The 22944-nt window shown below is 49.4% G+C and overlaps 1 protein-coding gene across 9 annotated transcripts in view; it reads right to left on the bottom strand.

Moving 5' to 3' along the window:
- MYO9B (myosin IXB) overlaps positions 1-22944 on the bottom strand; it is a 108351-nt gene that overhangs the window by 26120 nt on the left and 59287 nt on the right. For 5 of the 9 annotated variants that reach the window (XM_055428655.2, XM_088839155.1, XM_088839152.1 and 2 more), the window contains exons 7-15: positions 21670-21799; positions 18032-18121; positions 16363-16479; positions 15669-15803; positions 10783-10904; positions 5762-5903; positions 5237-5441; positions 3671-3752; positions 786-899 (exon numbers count right to left, since the gene is read on the bottom strand). In XM_055428655.2, coding sequence (XP_055284630.1) covers positions 786-899; positions 3671-3752; positions 5237-5441; positions 5762-5903; positions 10783-10904; positions 15669-15803; positions 16363-16479; positions 18032-18121; positions 21670-21799 — 1137 coding nt within the window. Of the gene's footprint in view, positions 1-785; positions 900-2329; positions 2420-3670; positions 3753-5236; positions 5442-5761; positions 5904-10782; positions 10905-15668; positions 15804-16362; positions 16480-18031; positions 18122-21669; positions 21800-22944 lie in introns of all 9 variants that reach the window. The other 4 variants (XM_088839156.1, XM_088839153.1, XM_088839154.1 and 1 more) reach the window with 4 other exon arrangements.

The raw sequence follows: 22944 nt of genomic DNA, 5'->3' as shown, positions 1-22944 counted from the left end.
TAAAAAATTTCAGCCCGGGCAGTTTCAAAGACCCACTGAGGAAATGGTTCCCTGCGGATCTGCCAGAGGCTTGGCTCCAAGGTTCTTTGTGTCATGTTTCACATTTGTCCCCATGGGGTGGAATAAGGCATCATAAAAATGACTTTGCAAATAGGCACAAGCTTTGTTCTTGGTGGCCTGAGCCCTAAGAGCTGCTGGTGCCCACTGTTTGAGATGGCTGTCTGATGGATAGGAGGGTATGAAAACTGTCACCCCTGCTTTGCAGATAGAGGGTGAATGCTCACAGCACTCAGGTCATAAAGTGATGAGGGGGGTCCAAATCTCATCTGTGTGGCTTCCGGCCCTTTCTACCGCATCACACCCACAAAGCAGGATCATGGGATACGCAGAGGTCCTCAAGATTGCACACCCTGCCTCTGAGGCTTCTTTATAAGCTCATAGTGGCAAAGGTTGGGGTGGGGGGAGGCAAGCCTTGCTCGGCAGGTTTGGGGGCAGAAAATCAGCTGCTTCGTGGTAGAAGCGTTCCTGGGAAGCTGTGCTGGACACTGGGGGGCTGGCGAGGATCTGGGTCAGGGTGCAGACACTAGGACGGGAGTATGACGAGGACCACTTAGCGACGGCTGGCGTGAGAAAAGAACCACAAGACGGTGCGGCATGGACAGCGGCTCAGTGTTATGGGAAGCCCCTGTAGGCGGCGGGTGGGGTGGGGGGGTGTCTGGGGCGCGGAGGCGCTCGTTGCACTTGTGGGGGAGAGGGGGGTGCCCACAACCTTGGGGGGGACTCACGGGATGAAGGTGCGGGGTTTCTGGAGCCGATTGAGGGACTGGAGAAGCTTACGGGGGTCGTCACCCTGCCAGGGCAATCCTTTGATACTCCGGATGATTTGGTCATGCAAATCGCTGGGGGGGGAGGGGGTGCAGTGACAGAGAGAAGACGGAGTTAGAGCAGTGGGCCCGCCACCTCGGGGTCCCTGGCACGGTCGGGACCGTCTCCAGGCCACTGGAGCCAAAACATGCAACCTGGGGAAGGTCTGAAGGCTGCTGCCACTCCCTCCTGCACAGAGAAGTCAGGGTTAGGCCACCCCAAGGAGGCTCCGCCCTCCTCTGGTGGTGGGGGCGGGGCTGGGGACACATGGGGCTGAACAGAATTTGCAACATGGCATCTCTGCTTACTGGAAAAGGCCTCGTGTTTAAGAGCCTGTTGGAGTCTATAAAAAGCACCCAGGGGCCACTGAAAACAGGAGGCCGGGGAGGGCTCTGCGGGAAGCAGCAGGTGGGTGTCTCCTGACGGCTCTGTGGCTGCATGTCTGCCTCCTTGTTGGCTTCAAGAAATGCCTTGGGAGGAGTGAAGTGGAACTCACACAGGGGTTATAACTGGGGTGATGCTTGGCTATTCCGACTGGGGTGGGGGCTTGACTGGCATCTGGAGGTGGAGGCCAGGGAGGCTGCCCCACTCCTTGCAGCACCCAGGACAGCCCCACCACAGCGTGGCCCGGCAGAGGCCCAAGGGTGAAGCTTTAACTGAAGATATTTACTCCCAGAAGTCAATCTTATTAACTGTGTTCTGTTCAGTCACCGTGGGTTTAGGACTGAGCAGATGCTTTAGGTGTGAGAATGACAATGGCTTAGGGACAAAAATCGAATGCTCTGAAAATGGGACATTCGTGAACAATGTCTTGACCACAAATGTCTAGGGCAGAATGCCTAGAAATGAGGGAGTGATGACTGCAGGATGATCGAGGAGTCTGTCTCTCTTTTTAAAAAAATTTCCTCATACCCAGGGACTTCCCTGGTGGTCCAGGGACTAAGACTCCATGCTCCCAAGGCAAGGGGTCCAGGTTTGATCCCTGGTCAAGGAACTAGATCCCACATGTTGCAACTAAGAACTGGTACAGTTAAGTAAATAAAAAGATTAAAAAAACACTTCTTCATTGCAGTTAGCTGAATACATGTTTAAGCTCTGAGCAGTTGACCTGGGAAGACCCCGATCGGCAGCCCCTTGTCTGTGTTCCATGCACCACGCCCAGGGCCAAATGGCCGCACTTACCTCTGCTCCCTCACCCTCCAGGGAGGCACCGAGCAAAGACAACAGAGAGGTCACATGTCACCTCTACGCCCTGAGCGGTCAGTGCAGCGGCCAGCTCCCTATGATGACGATGCAGCCCCTTGCTTCAGCCCACACCCCCCTGATCAGGCCAAATCTGGCGAGAGCGCCCCCTGGCTTGCTGATCTCCTCTCTTCTGGCTCTGGACGCTGTGCTGAGTGCCTTGGGATGATGGCTTCTCGGGGCGTGCCTCCCTGGTCTCGGGTTTCAAGGCCCTTCTACTTACTTCTTGCTTTCATAGAAAGCAATGATGTCTTCAAAAGCGTTAATATCGAACTCCTCAGAGCCGTCAAATGAGAAATCTAGCATTGAGCAGCTGAAAGGGAGAATCTGTATAAACTAAATGTGCTTTTGTGGGTGTGACCTGTAGCCCCAGGGCCAGGCCTTGGGGAGACCGAGTGGGTCAGAGGCCACTCTGAAATATGGGGCGGTGTTTTTCTCTCTTGCCTTCTTTGGGGTGAAAAAGCTGATTTAAAAATACATCATTTTTTAAAAAAAAACAAAAAAACAACAACGCATCTTATTATCGAGAGGGAGGGGACACAGGTATGTCTGTGGCTGATTTGTGTTGATGTTTGGCAGAAACCAACACAATACTGTGAAGTAATTATCCTTCAATTAGAAAAAAAAAAAACGTATCTTTTAAAAAGGAGGAAAATGATACACTGCCTTCAGACAAATGGCACAGGATCACTTACCTAGGAGCTATCTCTAACTCCACACATAAGCTTTCATGAACCTCTTGAGGGGGGTTTTCTTACAAAGTGCTCAAAAAACAAAATGGCTTTTTCATGTTTCAAAATTTAGGGGCTCACTCCTTGGGAATTTCGCTGAGTCTTAAGAAAGAGCTTGGGGACCCTGCTGTCCCAGGGCCTTCGCACCAGCTGTCCCCCAGGTCAGCACACACTGCTTGCCTTGTCTGGTCCAACTAGCCCATTCTCAGTGTGGTCTGCCTGGCTTGGCTCTCGCAAGCTGCCTGAAGGGTCCCTCCCCTGACTTTGTCATGGCCTCAGATGGCTATTCAGCACAACCTTTTATACCCTGCCTTCCTAGAAGCACAAGCCTGCTCACTTTTACACCCAGTACCAACTGGGGTATCTGGAGGAACCATGACCGTCACTAGGTGGCCACAGAACACCCCTGTGTCATCTGAGAGGCAACAACGCATCTGTGTTTCTGACTGAGAGTAAAGTAACTTAGCAGACCGGTGTTTGGGACATCCTGGTCAGGCTAAGGGAGGAAGTGCTCTTAAATCAAGCTTGCTGCTCTGCGAGACCAGCAGCCTTTTGGCCCCGCCTGCCAACGGTCACAACCGGCCCTGAAAAGGATCCTTTGTGAACTGAGCCACCCACATCCCCTGAAACAGATGATGCACGAGGCTGGCCTCTCAGTGTGCAGAAATGCGGCCACCAGATGCCGCTGCGTCTGGGTGTTTCTGATTCAAGCGGTTGCCGGGTTCCTTATTCAGGTCAACCCTGACCTGGGTTCAGGGTGTCAGGTTTCTGGCGCCATTTTAAACAATGCTGCTGCCTACAGGCTTCAGCTGGGAAATCAAGGTCTCGCTCACCGGTACAGTTTCTCTGGCGGGGTGCTGGCTCCTCTATGTAGCTCTCCCAGGTGACCATGGGCACCAGAGCTGTCCAGACCTGCTGGGGAGACAGAGCACATGAAGTTTTGCGGTGAGGGTTGCTTGGAGCTGAAGGACTTCTTAACTTGAACCCTATTTTTTAAAAAAGGAGGGGCTGTGGAGGGGCTGACATTCAAATTTGGGCACAGCAGGGAACCATGAAACATTCCATTTCTGCCCCAAACAGCACCATCTGTTTCCTAAAACAGATGCCCCAGGACCTTTGCACATGCTGCCCGCCCCCATGGCCAGCCCACCCTGCCCACCCTGTCTGGTCCGAATGGTGCCGTCTCAATGTAGTGGCTTTAACTTTTCAATCCTCCTTTAACCAACATCCACCCTTCCTAAAATGGAACCCTGGGGCTGGTATCTGGAGCTCAGTGATCCTGGGAGAGTCACTCAGCCCTTCTGGGTGTCAGGCTGTTCTCACAGAAAAACAGGAACACACCTTCTTGCCTTGTGAGGATTAACAGGTTAAATTACATATCCCACTACAAATCTTGTTTTGCAAGATTCAAAAGGCTTGGGAGCTAATTTACAATAGCCAAGACATGAAAGCAACCTAAATATGTATCAACACATGAATGGATAGGAAAGACATGGTATAGCTATACAATGAAATATGACTCAGCCATAAAAAAGAATGCAACAGTGCTATTTGCAGCTACATGAGTGAAGTGAGTGAAGTCGCTCAGTAGTGTCCGACTCTTTGCGACCTCATGGACTGTAGCCTACCAGGCTCCTCTGTCCATAGAGTTTTCCAGGCAAGAATACTGGAGTGGGTTGCCATTTCCTTTCTCCAGGGGATCTTCCCGACCCAGAGATTGAAACCGGGTCTCCCGCATTGCAGGGCAAAGCAGACGCCTTACCGTCTGAGCCACCACCTAAAGATGACCATACTAAATGCAGTTAAGTCAAATAAAGACAAATTTTATATGATATCACTTACATGTGGCATCAGAAAAAATAACACAAATGAACTTACATACTAAACAGACTCACAGACATAGAAAACAAACCTATGGTTACTGAAGGGAAAGGATGGGGAGAGGGATAAATTAGGAGTTTGGGATTAGCAGATACAAACTATTATATATGAAATAAACCATAAAGCCCTCCTATATAGCACTGGGAACTAGAGTCAATATTTTGTAATAAACTATTGCGTGCTAAGTTGCTTCAGTGTGGCTGACTCTCTGTGACCGCATGGACTGTAGGCTGCCAGGCTCCTCTGTCCATGGGATTCTCCAGGCAAGAATACTGGAGTGGGCTGCCACGCCCTCCTCTGGGGGACCTACCCAACCCAGGGACTGAACCCATATCTCTTACGTCTCCTGTACTGGCAGGCAGGTTCTTTATCATTAGTTCAAAAGAAAAAAAGTTTGGGGAACAAGACAGAAGTGCTGGTTGCATAACCTCAGGAATGTGCTAAATGTGATGAAATTTTACACTTTGCAATGGACTCTGAGCACCCCCTTCTCGACAGTGACACAGGGAGCCTCCGACCTGCAGCTTTTTCAGCTCTCTCGGCCCGCAGGCGCCCAGCCTCCCGCAGCACGGCCATGGCCTGGATGGCGGCCCGGAGCACCGCCCAGCGGAACACGGCCACAGGGTCCATGCCGATGAGCTCCCGCACGTAGGAGCTGTCACTGCCCCGCAGGAGGGCCACGATGTCTGGCCGCATGTAGTCCATGTTCTTCTCTCGGAAGTCCTGGCATGGGGAGGATGGGTAAAAAGGGTGGTGGGTGGTCCCTTGTTAGTGTCGGCCGAGGCCCTGGGGTCAGCTCGGGAAAGGCTGGGTGGGGAGTGGGGCCCATCTCCACGACAGAGAAGGGGTTCCTGACCATGGGGCCCTCAAAAGCAGAGCCAGGGGTTTGACACTGGGCCTGAGTGCCCTGGAACCTCGCCCAGCAAAAACAGTAAAGAGTGGGCACAGAGCAAGCACCTGAGGGAAGGGACCTCCAGGGTACCCCCTCCCATCCCCTGAGCGGAGCGCAACTTGACTGACAGTGGTGACAGATGGCTGTGTACCTTGATCTGGTATTTCACCTTCCCTGCGAAGTGCTGGATGATGAAGGCCGGCTCCATGACAGGGGTGCCAAGGAAGTACCTGTTGTCCTCGTGCTGCTGTTTGAACTTGGCCAGCAGAGTCTGGCTCGTGGCGTGCGGAAAGCTGGGAAGAACACGGGAGACCGTTAACTGCAGGAATTGCAGCCGGTCACCTGCTCTGTGTTGACAGGTTGCAGGCCCTTTGTGGAGGAGGCAGGTGGGTGCTTGGGCTGTGGTGGCCTGGGCACAAGGCTGAGGGCAAAGTGATGCCCTCAGGGCTGGGGAGCAAACTTGAAACAGGAAGGGCAGTCCCGGGACCCGGCCCTGGTGATCCATGTAAACGTCTGGTCCAGGCAATATTGTGACTGGGTCCCATCATGGGCAGTTCCTGAAATAATCGCAGGAGAGGGGTGACTTCTGGCCTCAGGTGCATCTATACCTGGGTGCTGTGTCTTGCTGTGGGTCTTGCCCATGCTCCCCTCTTAGAGGCAGGGGCTGGGAGACAGATGAAACAGGGAAGTAAGCGGGGCCTAAGGGAGCCGCTATATCTGGCTATTTCGGCCTCCGAGGAAGGAAATGCCGCAGCCGGCTTTGGCATCCAGCCTGCACCCTGCCTCACCGCAAACATGGGCAGTAAGGTATGCCTCTGAACCCCTGATGCCCGGGTTTCATGGCTTAACAGGGTGTATAGGGGGAGATGCTGTAGCAATAAGGCACATCACTGCCAGGGTCAGGGTGTGGAGAGCAAGAGACCCATTCACTCAGTTGTGGAAATAAATAACATTTTTACATGTTATTTTAGAAAATCCAATTCGATGCCCCCCAAGCCCCTCTAAAATCATGATGAACTAAAACAATAAGATTTTATTTTTCTAAATCTTGATTTTTTTTTTTTTGTCACCATGGACTTTTTTTTGGCAGCCATTTTTATTTATTTTTTGGCCATGTCCCAAAGCATGCGGGATCTTAGTTCCCCAACCAGGGATTGAACCTGTGCCCCCCGCATTGGAAGCACAGAGTCTTAACCACTGGACTGCCAGAGAGGTCCCCTAAAATAGCAAGATTTTAAACAAAGACAAATCCGACCAGGCTCAGCCTGGCCCTGCCTTGCATTCCTTTCCCAGATTTGGCTCTGGGGAGTTTGCTGGGAGGGACAATTAACCCTTCAAAGTGCCCTGTTCCTTCCCTTATCTGAACATTTTCTCCTTGGATTCTGGCCTCGAATGGATGTGTCTGTCCTGGATGGGACTCGGATTGAGGCAGGTGGTGAGCCCTATTCACCTCAGGCCTGAGGGAACTTCGGCAGCAAACGAGGGGCCTGATAAAAGTTGTTGATAAAAAGACTTTCCAGTGGATAAGATTCCACCCTGCAATGCAGGAGATGCAGGTTCCATCCCTGGACAGGGAACTAAGATCCCATGTGCCGAGGGACAACTAAGTCTACGTGCGGCAGCTACTGAGCCCTGGAGCCACAACTCGAGAGTCTGTGCGCCTCACCAAAAGAGCCCACAGGATGCGACAGAGATCTCACTCGCTGCCACTAGGACCCGACACTGCGACGGAGTTATCACTCGCTGCAACTAGAACCCGACACTGCGACAGAGATCTCACACGCTGCAACTAGGACCCGAAGTTGTGACAGATCTCACACACTGCAACTAGGACCCAACACTGCGACAGAGATCTCACACGCTGCAACTAGGACTCGACACTGCGACAGAGATCTCACACGCTGCAACTAGGACCCGACACTGCGACAGATCTCACACGCTGCAACTAGGACCCGACACTGCGACAGATCTCACACGCTGCAACTAGGACCCGACACTGCGACAGATCTCACACGCTGCAACTAGGACCCGGCACTGTGACAGAGATCTCACACGCTGCAACTAGGACTCGACACTGCGACAGAGATCTCACACGCTGCAACTAGGACCCGACACTGTGACAGAGATCTCACATGCTGCAACTAGGACCCGACACTGCGACAGATCTCACACGCTGCAACTAGGACCCGACACTGCGACAGAGATCTCACACGCTGCAACTAGGACTCGACACTGCGACAGAGATCTCACACGCTGCAACTAGGACCCGACACTGCGACAGAGATCTCACACGCTGCAACTAGGACTCGACACTGCGACAGAGATCTCACACGCTGCAACTAGGACCCGACACTGCGACAGATCTCACACGCTGCAACTAGGACCCGACACTGCGACAGATCTCACATGCTGCAACTAGGACCCGACACTGCGACAGATCTCACACGCTGCAACTAGGACCCGACACTGCGACAGATCTCACACGCTGCAACTAGGACCCGACACTGCGACAGATCTCACACGCTGCAACTAGGACCCGACACTGAGACAGAGATCTCACACGCTGCAACTAGGACTCGACACTGCGACAGAGATCTCACACGCTGCAACTAGGACCCGACACTGCGACAGATCTCACACGCTGCAACTAGGACCCGGCACTGTGACAGAGATCTCACATGCTGCAACTAGGACCCGACACTGCGACAGAGATCTCACACGCTGCAACTAGGACCCGACACTGCGACAGATCTCACACGCTGCAACTAGGACCCGACACTGCGACAGATCTCACACGCTGCAACTAGGACCCGACACTGCGACAGAGATCTCACACGCTGCAACTAGGACCCGACACTGCAACAGAGATCTCACACGCTGCAACTAGGACCCGACACTGCGACAGAGATCTCACACGCTGCAACTAGGACCCGACACTGCAACAGAGATCTCACACGCTGCAACTAGGACCCGACACTGCGACAGAGATCTCACACGCTGCAACTAGGACTCGACACTGCGACAGAGATCTCACACGCTGCAACTAGGACCCGACACTGCGACAGATCTCATACGCTGCAACTAGGACCCAACACTGCGACACATCTCACACGCTGCAACTAGGACCCGACACTGCGACAGAGATCTCACACGCTGCAACTAGGACTCGACACTGCGACAGATCTCACACGCTGCAACTAGGACCCGACACTGCGACAGATCTCACATGCTGCAACTAGGACCCGACACTGCGACAGATCTCACACGCTGCAACTAGGACCCGACACTGCGACAGATCTCACACGCTGCAACTAGGACCCGACACTGCGACAGATCTCACACGCTGCAACTAGGACCCGACACTGAGACAGAGATCTCACACGCTGCAACTAGGACTCGACACTGCGACAGAGATCTCACACGCTGCAACTAGGACCCGACACTGCGACAGATCTCACACGCTGCAACTAGGACCCGGCACTGTGACAGAGATCTCACATGCTGCAACTAGGACCCGACACTGCGACAGAGATCTCACACGCTGCAACTAGGACCCGACACTGCGACAGATCTCACACGCTGCAACTAGGACCCGACACTGCGACAGATCTCACACGCTGCAACTAGGACCCGACACTGCGACAGAGATCTCACACGCTGCAACTAGGACCCGACACTGCAACAGAGATCTCACACGCTGCAACTAGGACCCGACACTGCGACAGAGATCTCACACGCTGCAACTAGGACCCGACACTGCAACAGAGATCTCACACGCTGCAACTAGGACCCGACACTGCGACAGAGATCTCACACGCTGCAACTAGGACTCGACACTGCGACAGAGATCTCACACGCTGCAACTAGGACCCGACACTGCGACAGATCTCATACGCTGCAACTAGGACCCAACACTGCGACACATCTCACACGCTGCAACTAGGACCCGACACTGCGACAGATCTCACATGCTGCAACTAGGACCCGACACTGCGACAGATCTAACACGCTGCAACTAGGACCCGACACTGCGACAGATCTCACAGACTGCAACTAGGACCCGATACTGCGACAGATCTCACACGCTGCAACTAGGACCCGACACTGCGACAGATCTCACACACTGCAACTAGGACCCGGCTCTGCGACAGATCTCACACGCTGCAACTAGGACCCGACACTGTGACAGAGATCTCACTCGCTGCAACTAGGACCTGACACTGCGACAGATCTCACACGCTGCAACTAGGACCCGACACAGTCAAAAACCCAAAACCCTCAAAACATTTCTACCCCGTGACACACTGAACCTGCGAATGTGGCCTTAGATGCAGTCAAGTCAAGATGAGCTCTTTAGGGGGGCTTTACTGGCAGTCCACTGGTTAGGACTCAGTACTTTCACAACCGAGGGCTCATGTTCAATTCATGGTTGGGGAACTAAGATCTCACTAGCTGTATGACGTGGTCCCCACTCTCCCCTAAAAAGATGAGGTCATTAGAGGGGGTACTAATCTAATAGACTGGAGTCTTTATAAGACGAGGAGATGAAGCAGAAGGACAGAAGATGATGTGACTACAGAGGCAGAGACTGGAGTCACGCGGCCACAAGCCAAGAACATCTGGAGGCCCCGGAAGGTGGAAGATGCAAAGAAGTCTGTCTCCTCCTTGGAGGGAGGGTGGCCCTCCCACACCTTGGTTTTGGCCCATCAAGGCTGATTTTGCGCTTCTAGTCTAGAGAACTGTGAGAGAATAAATTTCTGTTGTTTTAGGCTGTCCTGCGATTTCAGGAACTCTGGCTGAGTGACCAAGCGTAAAGCACCTTAAAAACACCCTCTCCAGCCTTCATCATGTCTTGTGGACGATGGCCGACAGACTTGCTAGAGAATCTCGTATCCAGGGCCCTGATTCCACTCCCTGCCCTTTGCAAGGCTGCACCAAGCCTGTGACTGGCTTCTAGATTCAGGTCCCACAAGTCTTTCCCAAAGACTCCTGGGAGGGCGAGGGTGTGTTCCTGAGTTCACAGCTATTGTGAGTGTTAATATTTCTCTGATGAATGGCAAATGTGGGGTCAGGATTTGCAGCCACATGAATCTGAGCAACCTGGAAGTTACTGGGATAGAATGGATTCGAGTAAGGCCCTGGGGCTGCAGAACCGGATGCATGGACACTCACTTGCTCTCTTCATCCAGCAGATAGAAGAGGCCGGTGGGCTTCTTGCTGATCAGGTGGATGCAGCCGACGTTGTCTGTGTAGTCGATGTTGTGCCATGAGATCCCTTCGCTCTGGTACTCCTCCTGCAGGGTTCAAAGGGCATCTGTTAAGTTCATCATTTCATGGACACAGTGACATGTATGTAGCACACGTCCTGTGTAAAAACATTTTATTTATGTATGTGCATACATATTCATATACAAACGTGCAAATAACACAGAATGCACATTAACATATCAACAGGAATACATCAATAAATACATAAGATTATTTGATAAATAACCAGTTAGCAACAGGGAACAGGCACGCACATTCTCAAAGATCTTCAGTAAGTCCTCTACACACGAACCTTCAAGTGGTGAACTTTCAAAGGTGTGACTGTGCGTTCACACGTCCAGTGACGGGAGTGAGCTCGCGTGTCTGATGCTCAGTGCCACGCACAGGCATCCGCTGTAAGTGGCGGTGCAGCTCGCCCTCTGCCTTCTGTTGCGGACAGTCTTCAGCTCTACCTTCTCCCGCCTCCTCTCCCTCCTCCGGTCAGTACCTCTGCTTGCCGATTCACTCCCCGCCAGCCTCTGTATGCCAGCTGCTGCACTGTACTACTGTACTTTTCAAAGTACTAGAAGACTGAAGATATTTTCTTCTTTTTTTGTGTTTGTTTCTTTATGTATTATTTGTGTGAAAATTATTCTAAACCTGTAACAGTGCAGGTTTGTTTTAACTGGGTGTGTGTGTGCGTGCGCTCAGTCACTCAGTTGTATCTGACTCTTGGTGACCTGATGGACTACAGTCCCCACCAGGCTCCTTTGTCTATGGGATTTTCTAGGCAAAAAAACTGGAGTGGGTTGCCATTTCCTCCTCCAGGGGATCATCCCCACCCAGGGATCGAACCTGTATCTCTCTTGCACTGGCAGGAAGATTCTTACCACAGTACCACTTGGAAAACCCAGGTAGGTGCCTAGGCTAACTTTGTTCGACTTACAAATGTACTATCAGAACAGAACTCGTTCATCATGTAGGGGACTTACTTTATCACACCAGAGTGCTTAAAAATCATGCTTAAAATCACCGAGGGGTCAGCAAACTTTCTTTGTAAAGAGCCAGATGGTAAATATATTAGGCTTACGAGTTAGACGGTGTTTGCATGATGACTCAGCTTTGCTCGTGTAGCATGAAAGGAGACAGAGATGCTGTGTCGACAAAGAGGTGTGAACATGTGCCAGTAATTTTGGGCAGCCCCTGCTCTTGAACTACAACATCCCAACAATCATATAATGTGAGAGACCCATGTCACTTTGAACTTTCTAACAGCCATGTTTAAAAATGTGAAAAGAAAGCAGGTGAAGCTAACTTAAACAATACAGTTAACTTAACTAATACACCCAAGGTGTATGATGTACGTCAACATCATGACATGTGATTTAACTGACATAAAAAATTAGAAACACAGCCTTTTACCAACGAGACAAAAATGCCTTTTTAAAAAATTTTATTTTCTGGCCATGCAGCATGCCATGCAGGATCTTAGTTCCTGGACCAGGGATAGAACTTGCGCTACCTACAGTGGAGCTGACTGTGGCTCAGATCATGAACTCCTTACTTTAAGATGAAGACTTAAACGAAGAAAGTAGGAAAAACCACGACACCATTTAGGTATGACCTAAATCAAATCCCTTACAGTGAAAGTGACAAATAGATTCAAGGGATTAGATCTGACAGAATGCCTGAAGAATTATGGACAGAGGTTGGTGACACTGTACAGGAGGCAGTGTTCAAGACCATCCCTGAGAAAAAGAAATTCAAAAAGGCAAAATGGTTGTCTGAAGAGGCCTTACAAATAGCTGAGAAAAGAAGAGAAGCGAAAGGCAAAGGAAAAAAGGAAAGATATACCCATTGAATAGCAAGGAGAGATAAGAAAGCCTTCCTCAGTGATCAATGAAAAGAAATAGAGGAAAACAATAGAATGGGAAAGACTAGAGATCTCTTCAAGAAAATTAGTGATACCAAGGGAACATTTCATGCAAAGATGGGCACAATAAAGGACAGAAATGGTATGGACCTAATAGAAGCAGAAGATATTAAGAAGAGGTGGCAAGAATACACAGAACTATACAAAAAGATCTTCATGACGCAGACAACCACGATGATGTGATCACTCACCTACAGCCAGGCATCCTGGAATGAGAAGTCAAGTGGGCCTTGGGAAGCATCACTACAAACAAAGTTAGTGGAGGTGATGGGATTCTAGTTGAGCTATTTCAAATCCTAAAAGATGATGCTGTTAAAGTGATGCACTCAATATGCCAGCAAATTTGGAAAACTCAGCAGTGGCCACAGGGCTGGAAAAAGTGTTTTCATTTCAATTCCAAAGAAAGGCAATGTCAAAGAATATTCAAACTACCATACAATTGCACACATCTCACACACTAGCAAAGTAATGCTCAAAATTCTCTAAGCCAGGGTTCAAAAGTAGGTGAATTGTGAACTTCAAGATATTCAGGCTGGATTTAGAAAAGGCAGAGGAGCCAGAGATTAAATTGCCAACATCTATTGGATCATCAAAAAAGCAAGAATACCAGAAAAAACATCTAGCTTTGCTTTTTTGACTACGACAAAGCCTTTGACTGTGTGGATCACAATAAACTGTGGAAAATTCTTAAAGAGATGGGAATACCAGACCACCTTACCTGCCTCCCGAGAAATCTGTATGCAGGTCAAGAAGCAGGTTAGAACTGGACATGGAACAACAGACTGGTTCCAAACAGGGAAAGGAGTACATCAAGGCTGTATATTGTCACCCTGCTTATTTAACTTATACGCAGAGTATATCAGGCGAAAAGCCAGGATGGGTAAAGCACAAGCTGGAATCAAGATTGCCAGGAGAAATATCAATAACCTCAGATATACAGATGACACCACCCTTATGGCAGAAATTGAAGAAGAACTAAAGAGCCTCTTGATGAAAGTGAAAGAGAAGAGTGAAAAAGTTGGCTTAAACAACATTCAGAAGACTAAGATCACGGGATCCAGTCCCATCACTTCAAGGCAAACAGATGGGGAAACAATGAAAACAGTGACAGACTTTATTTTTGGGGGCTCCCAATTCACTGCAAATGGTGACTGCAGCCATGAAATTAAAAGATGCTTGCTTCTTGGAAGAAAAGCTATGACCAACCTACACAGCATATGAGATACAACCTACACAGAGATACTATGTTGCCAACAAAGGTCCATCTAGTCAAAGCTATGGTTTTTCCAGTGGTCATGTATGGATGTGAGAGTTGGACTATAAAGAAAGCTGCTGCTACTGCTAAGTCACTTCAGTCATGTCCGACTCTGTGTGACCCCATAGACGGAAGCCCACCAGGCTCCCCCGTCCCTGGGATTCTCCAGGCAAGAACACTGGAGTGGGTTGCCATTTCCTTCTCCAAGAAAGCTGAGTGCCAAAGAATTGATGCTTCTGAACTGTGGTGTAGAGTCTTGAGAGTCCCTTGGATTGCAAGGAGATCAAACCAGTCAATCCTAAAGGAAATCAGTCCTCAATATTCATTGAAAGAACTGATGCTGAAAATGAAACTCCAATACTTTGGCTACCTGATGTGAAGAACTGACTCACTGTAAAAGACCCTGATGCTGGGAAAGATTGAAAGCAGGAGGAGAAGGGGATTAAAGAGGATGAGATGGTTGGATGGTATCACTGACTCAATGGACATGAGTTTGAACAAGCTTCAGAAGTTGGTGATGGACAGGGAAGCCTGGCATGCTGCAGTCTGTGGGGGTCACAAAGAGTTGGACACAACTGAGCAACTAAACTCTGTGCAGAGGAAGTGAGGAGTCCTTTTTTTTTTTTTTCAGATTCTGGAAATTATCCTTATTTATTTAAAAAAAACACAACTTTTTATCTTACTGGAATACAGCGGATTAACAATGCTGTGATAGTTTCAGGGGCACAGCAGAGAAACTCAGCCATACATATACACGTATCCATTCTTCCCCCAACCCCCCTCCCACCCAGGCTGCTCAGGAAGCCTGGAGTCTTAACCACTGGACTGCCAGGGAAGTCCCCCAAATACCTTTCTCCCCCTGCGCTATGTCTTTGCAATTTGCTATGTCTTTTGCTCTTCCTACTCAACTCAATTTGGACCAGCCACATTTCAAGTGAGAAATGTGTTGCAGCTGAAAGACATAATAATAAAATTAGCTAAATATTAGCTAAATATAGGGGCTTCTTTGGTGGCTCAGACAGTAAAGAATCTGCTTGCAATGTAGGAGACCTGGGTTCGATCCCTGGGTTGAGAAGATCCCCTGGAAAAGGGAACGGCAACCCACTCTAGTATTCTTGCCTGGAGAATTCTACGGATAGAAGAGCCTGGTGGGCTATAGTCCCTGGGGTCCCAAAGAGTCAGACACGACTGAAGGACTAACACTTAAACTTTCATATATATATCTGTATAAACCCATCAGTTTTCTTTCCTCGTCAGAATCCATCGTAGGAAGGACAATACTTTGGTAAAGAAGGCTGGTTATTTTGAAGTGAAAACACATATAACATAGGATATCTTCATTGTTGACTAAAGCAAATCCTTACAAGGCAACTCAGCTTGCCTCCCCTTGAATCAACTTTCACATCTGAGCAGAGAGAAAGTAAAACATTGACCGGTGGCGTCAAATATCCCAGCCTTTTGCCTCATCTGGGGCTGGGTGGGAATGTTCCTGGACTCTCCCTTTTTTGCAGAGAAAAATTCTGCGGCGGGTTTGATGACAAACCAGGTCCCCAGGGGGATCCCGGTTCTGGCTCATTCCCTTCCTCCTAGGACTGGATGTGTGAATAAGCCGGTATTCCTTACCTGCTCTAGCTTGAAAATGTGCTGATTGAAGTAATACTGGAGCTGCTCGTTGGCGTAGTTGATGCAGAACTGCTCAAAACTATTCCTCTCAAAGTCTTCAAACCCAAAGATGTCGAGGACTCCAATAGACAGGCACTGGGGGAGATGGAGAGAATGGTTATTACTGGTGAGTACTCCCTTGGGAGCAACATGTCTGATGGTAAGGGTCTTAGAACCTGTAACAGTCTTTTTTCAAACGTTAAAGTTTTTATTTTGTATTGGGGTACAGCCAATTAACAATGTTGTGATAGTTTCAAGCGAACAGTGAAGGGACTCAGCCACACATACACCTGTATCCTTCTCTCCTCCACACCCCTCCCATCCAGGCTGGCACATAACACTGAGGAGATACAACCTGTAATACTAAACAAAGAGCCCTGTGTTTTTGACTTCTGTTTGGGGCTGCACTGTGTGGCCTGCAGGATCTTAGTTCCCCGACCAGGGATTGAACCCATGCCACCTGAAGTGGAAGTGGAGAGTCTTAACCACTGGACCAACAGGAAAGTCCCAGAGTCCCCTGTTTTTTCTGCACTGGGCCCTGAGAACCGCATCCTGTTGGTTCCCTGGGGCTGCTGAGAGTAGAAACTGGCCTCACGCCTGACCGACTGCAGCCAGGGTCAGCCGAGGTTGCCAGCCGAGGAGGTTTGGCCCTCACCGAGACAGACTCTTCCATGTCCTTCTTGTTGAGGAGAGCGTGGTTGATCCGCAGCACGATCCAATCAAACAGCGCACTGTACAGTGACTTGGCCATGGAGTCACGGGCGGTGATGGCCTGTGGGCACAGAGTTTGCGGGGGCGTCACACCTTGGCAAGGTGGGTCCCCGAGGTCTGTGCACGGGGAGGTTGAGATGGTGACTTGAAACACTCAGCTCCTCTGATACCTCCCCTTCTCACTTTGCCTGCCATCCTGTTAGCTTGGACGCCCTTGCACACCAGAGCATGAAGCCCTGACCCGGCAGCCTGGGGTTTGGTCAAGTCTTTCTCATGGGACGGCCTGCTCCTCAGAGGACCCTGGGCATGCTGGGGTGGGGACATGGGCTCAGGGAGGGTGCTGAGGGAGAATAAACCAGGAGGTTGGGCTGGGTTCAACCCCTGCGGTTCTGGGAGCACCATGGGCCAGGCCACTGTGTGCCTAAAAGCGGTGACTGATCTTTACAATTTTTTGAAAAGGCTCGTTGGGGTCTAATTTACCTACAAGAAATTCCTTCTTTGTATGCTCTCACATCTAAGCTGTGACAGGACTTACTTAGCCTGCTATCGAGATCTAGATAACGAGGTCCTCTGGTTTTGTGGAAATGGAGCTGTGGAGGATGCTGCCCTGTACCTGGCCTTTATCTCCCTTGCTCAGCTCAGTGCCCCTGGGGAGCAGCTGTGCTGTGGGCTCCAGTGATTTATGGCACCTGTCAAGTACTAAGGCTGAGCACCTTTGCCCACAGGGGCTCCAACTGTCTAGGTATCCATTTTAGATGCTTGAGTAGCTTCTCCCACGAGCTAAAAATCCCCCCCTGCCCCCGTGGCTAGGTACTTTCCTGATGTTCCCTGACCTGCAAGTCTAGAGGTATAAAAACCAAGAAAAACATGCCACAGAGAAAACACTGAGACCGGGGCAAAGGCTAGAGAGAGGCGTCTTATCAACATGTAGGGACCCGCACAACAGTTGTAAAGGTCACGCTCTAACCCAGGGGTCAGCAAGCTTTCTCAGGCAAGGGCCCGTGAGTCAACATGATCAGCTTTGCTGGACAGCTCTGCCACTGCAGCAGATCATCATGTGCATGAATGGTTGTGGTCAAGTGCCAATAAAGTTTTATTGACAGAAGCAGGAAGTGGGCTGGGTTTGGCTTGCAAGTTGCAGGTGGCTGTCCTCTGCTGGTGAGAACCAGCATGCCCACTAAACAGCTCGACATAGAGACCATCACACGTGGCTCAAGCTCTGCCCCTTGAGCTATATAGGCTGGTTTGAGCTTCCAAGGTTCTCCTCTGTCAAACTGTGCTGTTAAATGCTCAGTTGTTTCCGACTCTTTTGCGACCTCAAGGACTGTAGCCCAATAGGCTCATCTGTCCATGGAATTTCCCAGGCAAGAACACTGGAGTGGGTTACCATATCCTTCTCCAAGGGATCTTTCTGACCCAGGGATAGAACCAGTGCCTCCTGAGTCTCCTGCATTGGCAGGTGGATTCTTGACCATCTGAGCCATGAGGGAGGTCAAATTAGGGGCAGGAAAATGACCACCCATGCCAGCTATTTCTGAAGGCTCTCCCTATCCCCACCCTGAGCACCCATGTTTTTGGGTGGGGACCTCATGAGAACCCAGGGCAGCACTCACCTCGCTGAGACTATATGGAAGGATGAGTTTGTCATTGGAGGTCACTGTTTTTCTTTTGGTCAGAACTTCCACTAAGATTTCTCGCTTCACCTGTTTCAAGGTCAAGGAGGAAGAGGGGTGGGGAGGGACAAATTAGGAGTTTAGGATTAACAGATACATTTAATGTATATAAAATATATAAACAACAAGGTCCTACTGTATAGCACAGGGAATTTAATATCCTGTAATAACCTATAATGGAAAAGAATTTAAAAAAGAACATATGCACATATGTTGTTGCTGCTGTTGTTTGGTCACTAAGTCATGTCTGACTCTTCTGTGACTCCATGGACTGTAGCCCACCAGGTTCCTCTGTCCATGGGGATTCTCCAGGCAAGAATACTGGAGTGGGTTGCCATGCCCTCCTCCAAGGGATGTTTCCAACCCAGGGATTGAACCTAGGTCTCTCACATTGCAGGCAGATTCTTCACGGTCTGAGCCACCAGGGCAACCCAAAAATACTGGAGTGGATAACCTATTCCTTCTCCAGGGGATCTTCCTGACCCAGGAATCTAAGCAGGGTCTCCCGCATTGTAGGCGGATTCTTTACCAGCTGAGCCACCAGGGAAGCCCATATGTAGATATATATTCATACACACACAAATACGAATCACTTTATACCAGAAACACAACACTGTAAGCCAACTGTATGCTTCAATTAAAAATAAATAAATAAAAACTTAAAAAAAAAAAAGAGGAGAGAAAAGCTGGAGAGCTTGTTGACTACATCCGTGTGTCACTGAGGCAAGGCCTGAGGAGAGCGGAAAAGGACCCCCCCCCGGCAGCTGGGCCAGGAAGCGGGCCCAGAGCCCACCCTCAGGGCTGCCAACCACAGCGTGTGGGACACTGGTGTGCCTCAGAATGTTCACACCCACAGGCTTGCTCGATGGCCTAGCCTGTGGTCACACAGGGCTGGGTGTCACTGCAGCCCTCTGGCCCAGGTGCTGCCTGTGTTTATAGCTGTCGCTGCTGGAGTGGTTTCCTGGTCTGGGTGGAAGGCGAAGCGAGGAGACTGCTCCTCCCTGACTGCCAAGCCCCGTCCATGGGCAGGCAAGAGTTGGGCCAGGGGAGCTGTCTCCATCTCCTGGCAGATGTACTCACTCATTCCCATGAGCACAACAGGAGCTGGGGCTCCTGCATGCAGGCGTACTTCAAAGAGCGACAAATGGAACACTCGTTCAGAAAACAGTCTCGGCATCACAGGCATTTGGGGATGGGTTCTTCTTTGAGCTTCCCCAGTGGCTCAGATGGTAAAGACCCAGGTTCGATCCCCGGGTTGGGAAGATCCCCTGGAGAACGGAATGGCAACCCACTCTAGTATTCTTGCCTGGAAAATTCCATGGACAGAGGAGCCTGGTGGGATATGGTCCATGGGGTCGCAGAGTCGGACATGACTGAATGACTAATACTACTTCTTTGTGTGGGGGCTGTCCTGTGCATTCTGTTAAAATCCTCTATCCACCAGATGACACTAGTACCCCCCCAAATGACTCCAGACATTGCCCACTGCTCCTGGGGTTGAGGACAAGTGGACAGGGGATGGTCCAACCACAAAGTGACCTTGCTGATCAAATGTTTTTTTTTTTTGAAATCATAGTTGATTTACAACACTATGTTAGTTTCAGGGATACAGCAAACTGATTTAGTTATATAAATATATAAAATACTCTGATGGGCCATTCCAGTGAGGGGCTGAGATGGGAGATGGCCCTTCCCAGAAGGAAGATGGGTCACAAAGATAACTGCACCCCAGGGTTCACAACAGCACTATTTGCAATAGCCAAGACACGGGACAACCTAAATGTCCACCAACAGGTGAAAATGGGTAAAGGTAATGTGGTATGAATATTCATAGAACACTGCTGCTGCTGCTAAGTCACTTCAGTCCTGTCCGATTCTGTGTGACCCCATAGACGGAAGCCCACCAGGCTCCCCCCATCCCTGGGATTCTCCAGGCAAGAACACTGGAGTGGGTTGCCATTTCCTTCTCCAATGTGTGAAAGTGAAAGTGAAGTCACTCAGTTGTGTCCGACCCTTAGCGACCCCACGGACTGCAGCCTACCAGGCTCCTCCATCCATGGGATTTTCTAGGCAATAGTACTGGAGTGGCTTGCCATTGCCTTCTCCGTCATGGAACACTACTCTGCCATAAAAAGAAGGAAAAAACGCCATTTGCAGCAACAAGGAGAGACGCAGAGACGATCATACTAAGTGAAGTAAGTCAGGCAGAGAAAGACAAATACTGCATGACATCGCTTATCTGCGGATTCTTTAAACAACGTGCAAATGAACATATTTACGAAACAGAAACAGAATCACCGACATAGAAAACAAACTTATGGTTATCAAAGGGGGAGAGGTAGAGAGAAGGATAAATTAGGAGCTTGGGATTAGAGTATACACACATATATAAAACAGACAATCAACTATATAGCGTATAGCACAGGGAACTACATTCAGTATCTTGTAGTAACTTATAAAAGAATATATACAGAACTGAATCCTTTTGTTCTACACCTGAAAGCAACACAACATTGTAAAATGACTATATTTCAATTAAAAAAAATAAAAGGAGATGAAGAAGGGATGGTCCTGGAGGGTATTATGTTAAGTGAAATAAGTCAGACAAATACCGTATGATACTGCTTATACGCAGAACCTTTAGAAAACGATGCAAATGTACTTATGTACACAACAGAAATGCAATAGATCCACAGACACAGAAAATAAACTTATGGTTACCAAAGGGGCAAGGGTAGGGAGAGGCATAATTAGGAGCTTAGGATTAAAGTATACACATTATTATAAATAAAATAATCAACAGCATAGCATACAGCACAGGGAACTATACTCAATATCCTATAACGAAAAAGGATCTGAAAAAGAATATATGTAGAACTGAATCACTTTGTTGTACACCTGAAAGTGACACAACACTGTAAATCAGCTATATTTCAATTAAAAAAAAAACAAGGAAATGAGGGGACGGACCTTGAGGGTATTATGTTAACGGATATGTCAGACAAAGACATATTGTATGATCTTCCTTACATGTGGAATTAAAAAAAAAAAACCAAGAAAAAAACAACCTTCAAACCTCCCAGACTCATAGATACAGAGAACAGACTGGTGGCTGCCAGGAATGGAGGATGGGTGAAATGTGTGAAGGGGGTTCAAAGGCACAAACTTTCGGTTATAAAATGTCATGAGAATGCAGTGTACAGCATGGCGACCGGCTAATATGACCGTATTGCATAAGTGAAAGCTGCTGAGACAGTAGATCTTAGAAGTTCTCATCACAAGAGAAAAAAAATCCCATAGCCACCGAGGGTGACAAACATTAACTAGACTTCTTGTGGTGGCCATCTGGCAACATATAATACAGATAGCTGAATCATTTACGCTGTCCGTCTGAAGCTAAAATCATGTCGTATGTCAATCAGAGCTCGATTAAAAAAAGACAAGAAATAAGGAAGGGACACGGCAGAGATGGCGGGGGAGGAAGCAGGCAGACAGGCCCCAGCTGACAGAGGCTCAGCCAGTGCAGGGAGTCTGGGCCTCGGTGAGCGGCTGCTGTAGCTGAGGACACGGGGCAGTACCTTCAGGAGCTGTGACAGCGTGTCCAGCGCCTCGGGGGGCCCAACCTCCAGGCCTTCATCCCGGCCTGAGGCTCTCTTCTTGTAAGTGACGTTGCCTAGGTACAGGATGGCTGAGAGGATGGAAAAAATCCTGCGGGAGAGAAGGAGCCGAGGTCGCGGCACTTCCCCAGTCTCGGGGCAGCAGAAGCTTCCAGTGAGCTGGGCTCAAGTTTCCAGCGACCTGGGCTATATTCGTAAAACCAGCCATTCCAGTCAGAACACGTGCAATCCGAAAGATGTCCACTCCTCTGCTGGCGACTCTCTGTGAAACAGGACTTTGGAGGCACATAGCTCTATTGTTTTTTTGGTGGTAGTGGTGTTGGGAGACCTTAAAATTTTCTTATGGAGGCATCACATGCATACCAACAACAACAACAAAATGCACACAGTTCCCCAAGTGTAGTTGTTATTCTTTTTCTGCCACGCTGTGAGGCATATGTGATTTTAGTCACCCAACCAGGAATTGAACCTGCATTCCCTGCATTTGAAGTGTACAGTCTTAACCACTGGACCGCCAGGGAGTTCGTCCCCAAGTGTTGAGTTTGATGAAGTGTCACCAAATGTAGAGATGCTTGTGACTGGCACCCAGACCAAAAAATAGAACAACATTTCAGGCCCTGGACCCTCCCTAGCTTCCAAAGAGAAACTGCTGTCCTGACATCTAACACCATCTGTGAACGCGACTTTGGTGAAATCACGTGTACTTACATCCGGCCTGTCATTGAAAAGGTGTAAGGTGGGGGAGTCATGTGTGTTACTGCATGTAGCACTGTTTATTCTTTTTTTTTTTTTGGAAAAGATTTACTGATGTATTTTTCTTTTGTTCTGGCCAAGCTGCATGGCATGTGGGATGTCAGTTCCCCAATCAGGGACAGAAACTGGATCCCGTGCAGTGGAGTCCTAACCACTGGACTCCCAAGGGAAGTTTCCACATTCTTTATCCTTAATGCTGCCACTTCTCAGCCTTGGCACTGCTGGTACCTGGCTTCTACCCCCTTGGCCCTTCTGACCACACCTGCAGTGTGACACTCAAAAGTGTCATCAGGCAAGGCCAGGTGTCCCCTGGGAGCAAAATCAGGACCCCAGTGAGAACCACTGCTGTGCAGGGCTGGTACCTGGCCAACTGGGGCCTTTTTCTGCATAGCCCCTGAGCTGAGGATGGTTCTTAAGCTTTTAAAGGGTCGTGAAGAGAACAGAATGAAAAGAACATGCCACAGAGATTGTGTGGCCCGTGAA

This window comes from Moschus berezovskii, chromosome 8, assembly GCF_049115385.1.
Source record: "Moschus berezovskii isolate FMDL1 chromosome 8, NW_MosBer_1.0, whole genome shotgun sequence".
NCBI classification, from domain to species: Eukaryota; Metazoa; Chordata; class Mammalia; order Artiodactyla; family Moschidae; genus Moschus; species Moschus berezovskii.
Note: the sequence above shows the minus strand (reverse complement) of the source record. Positions and strands in the feature narration are given on the sequence as shown.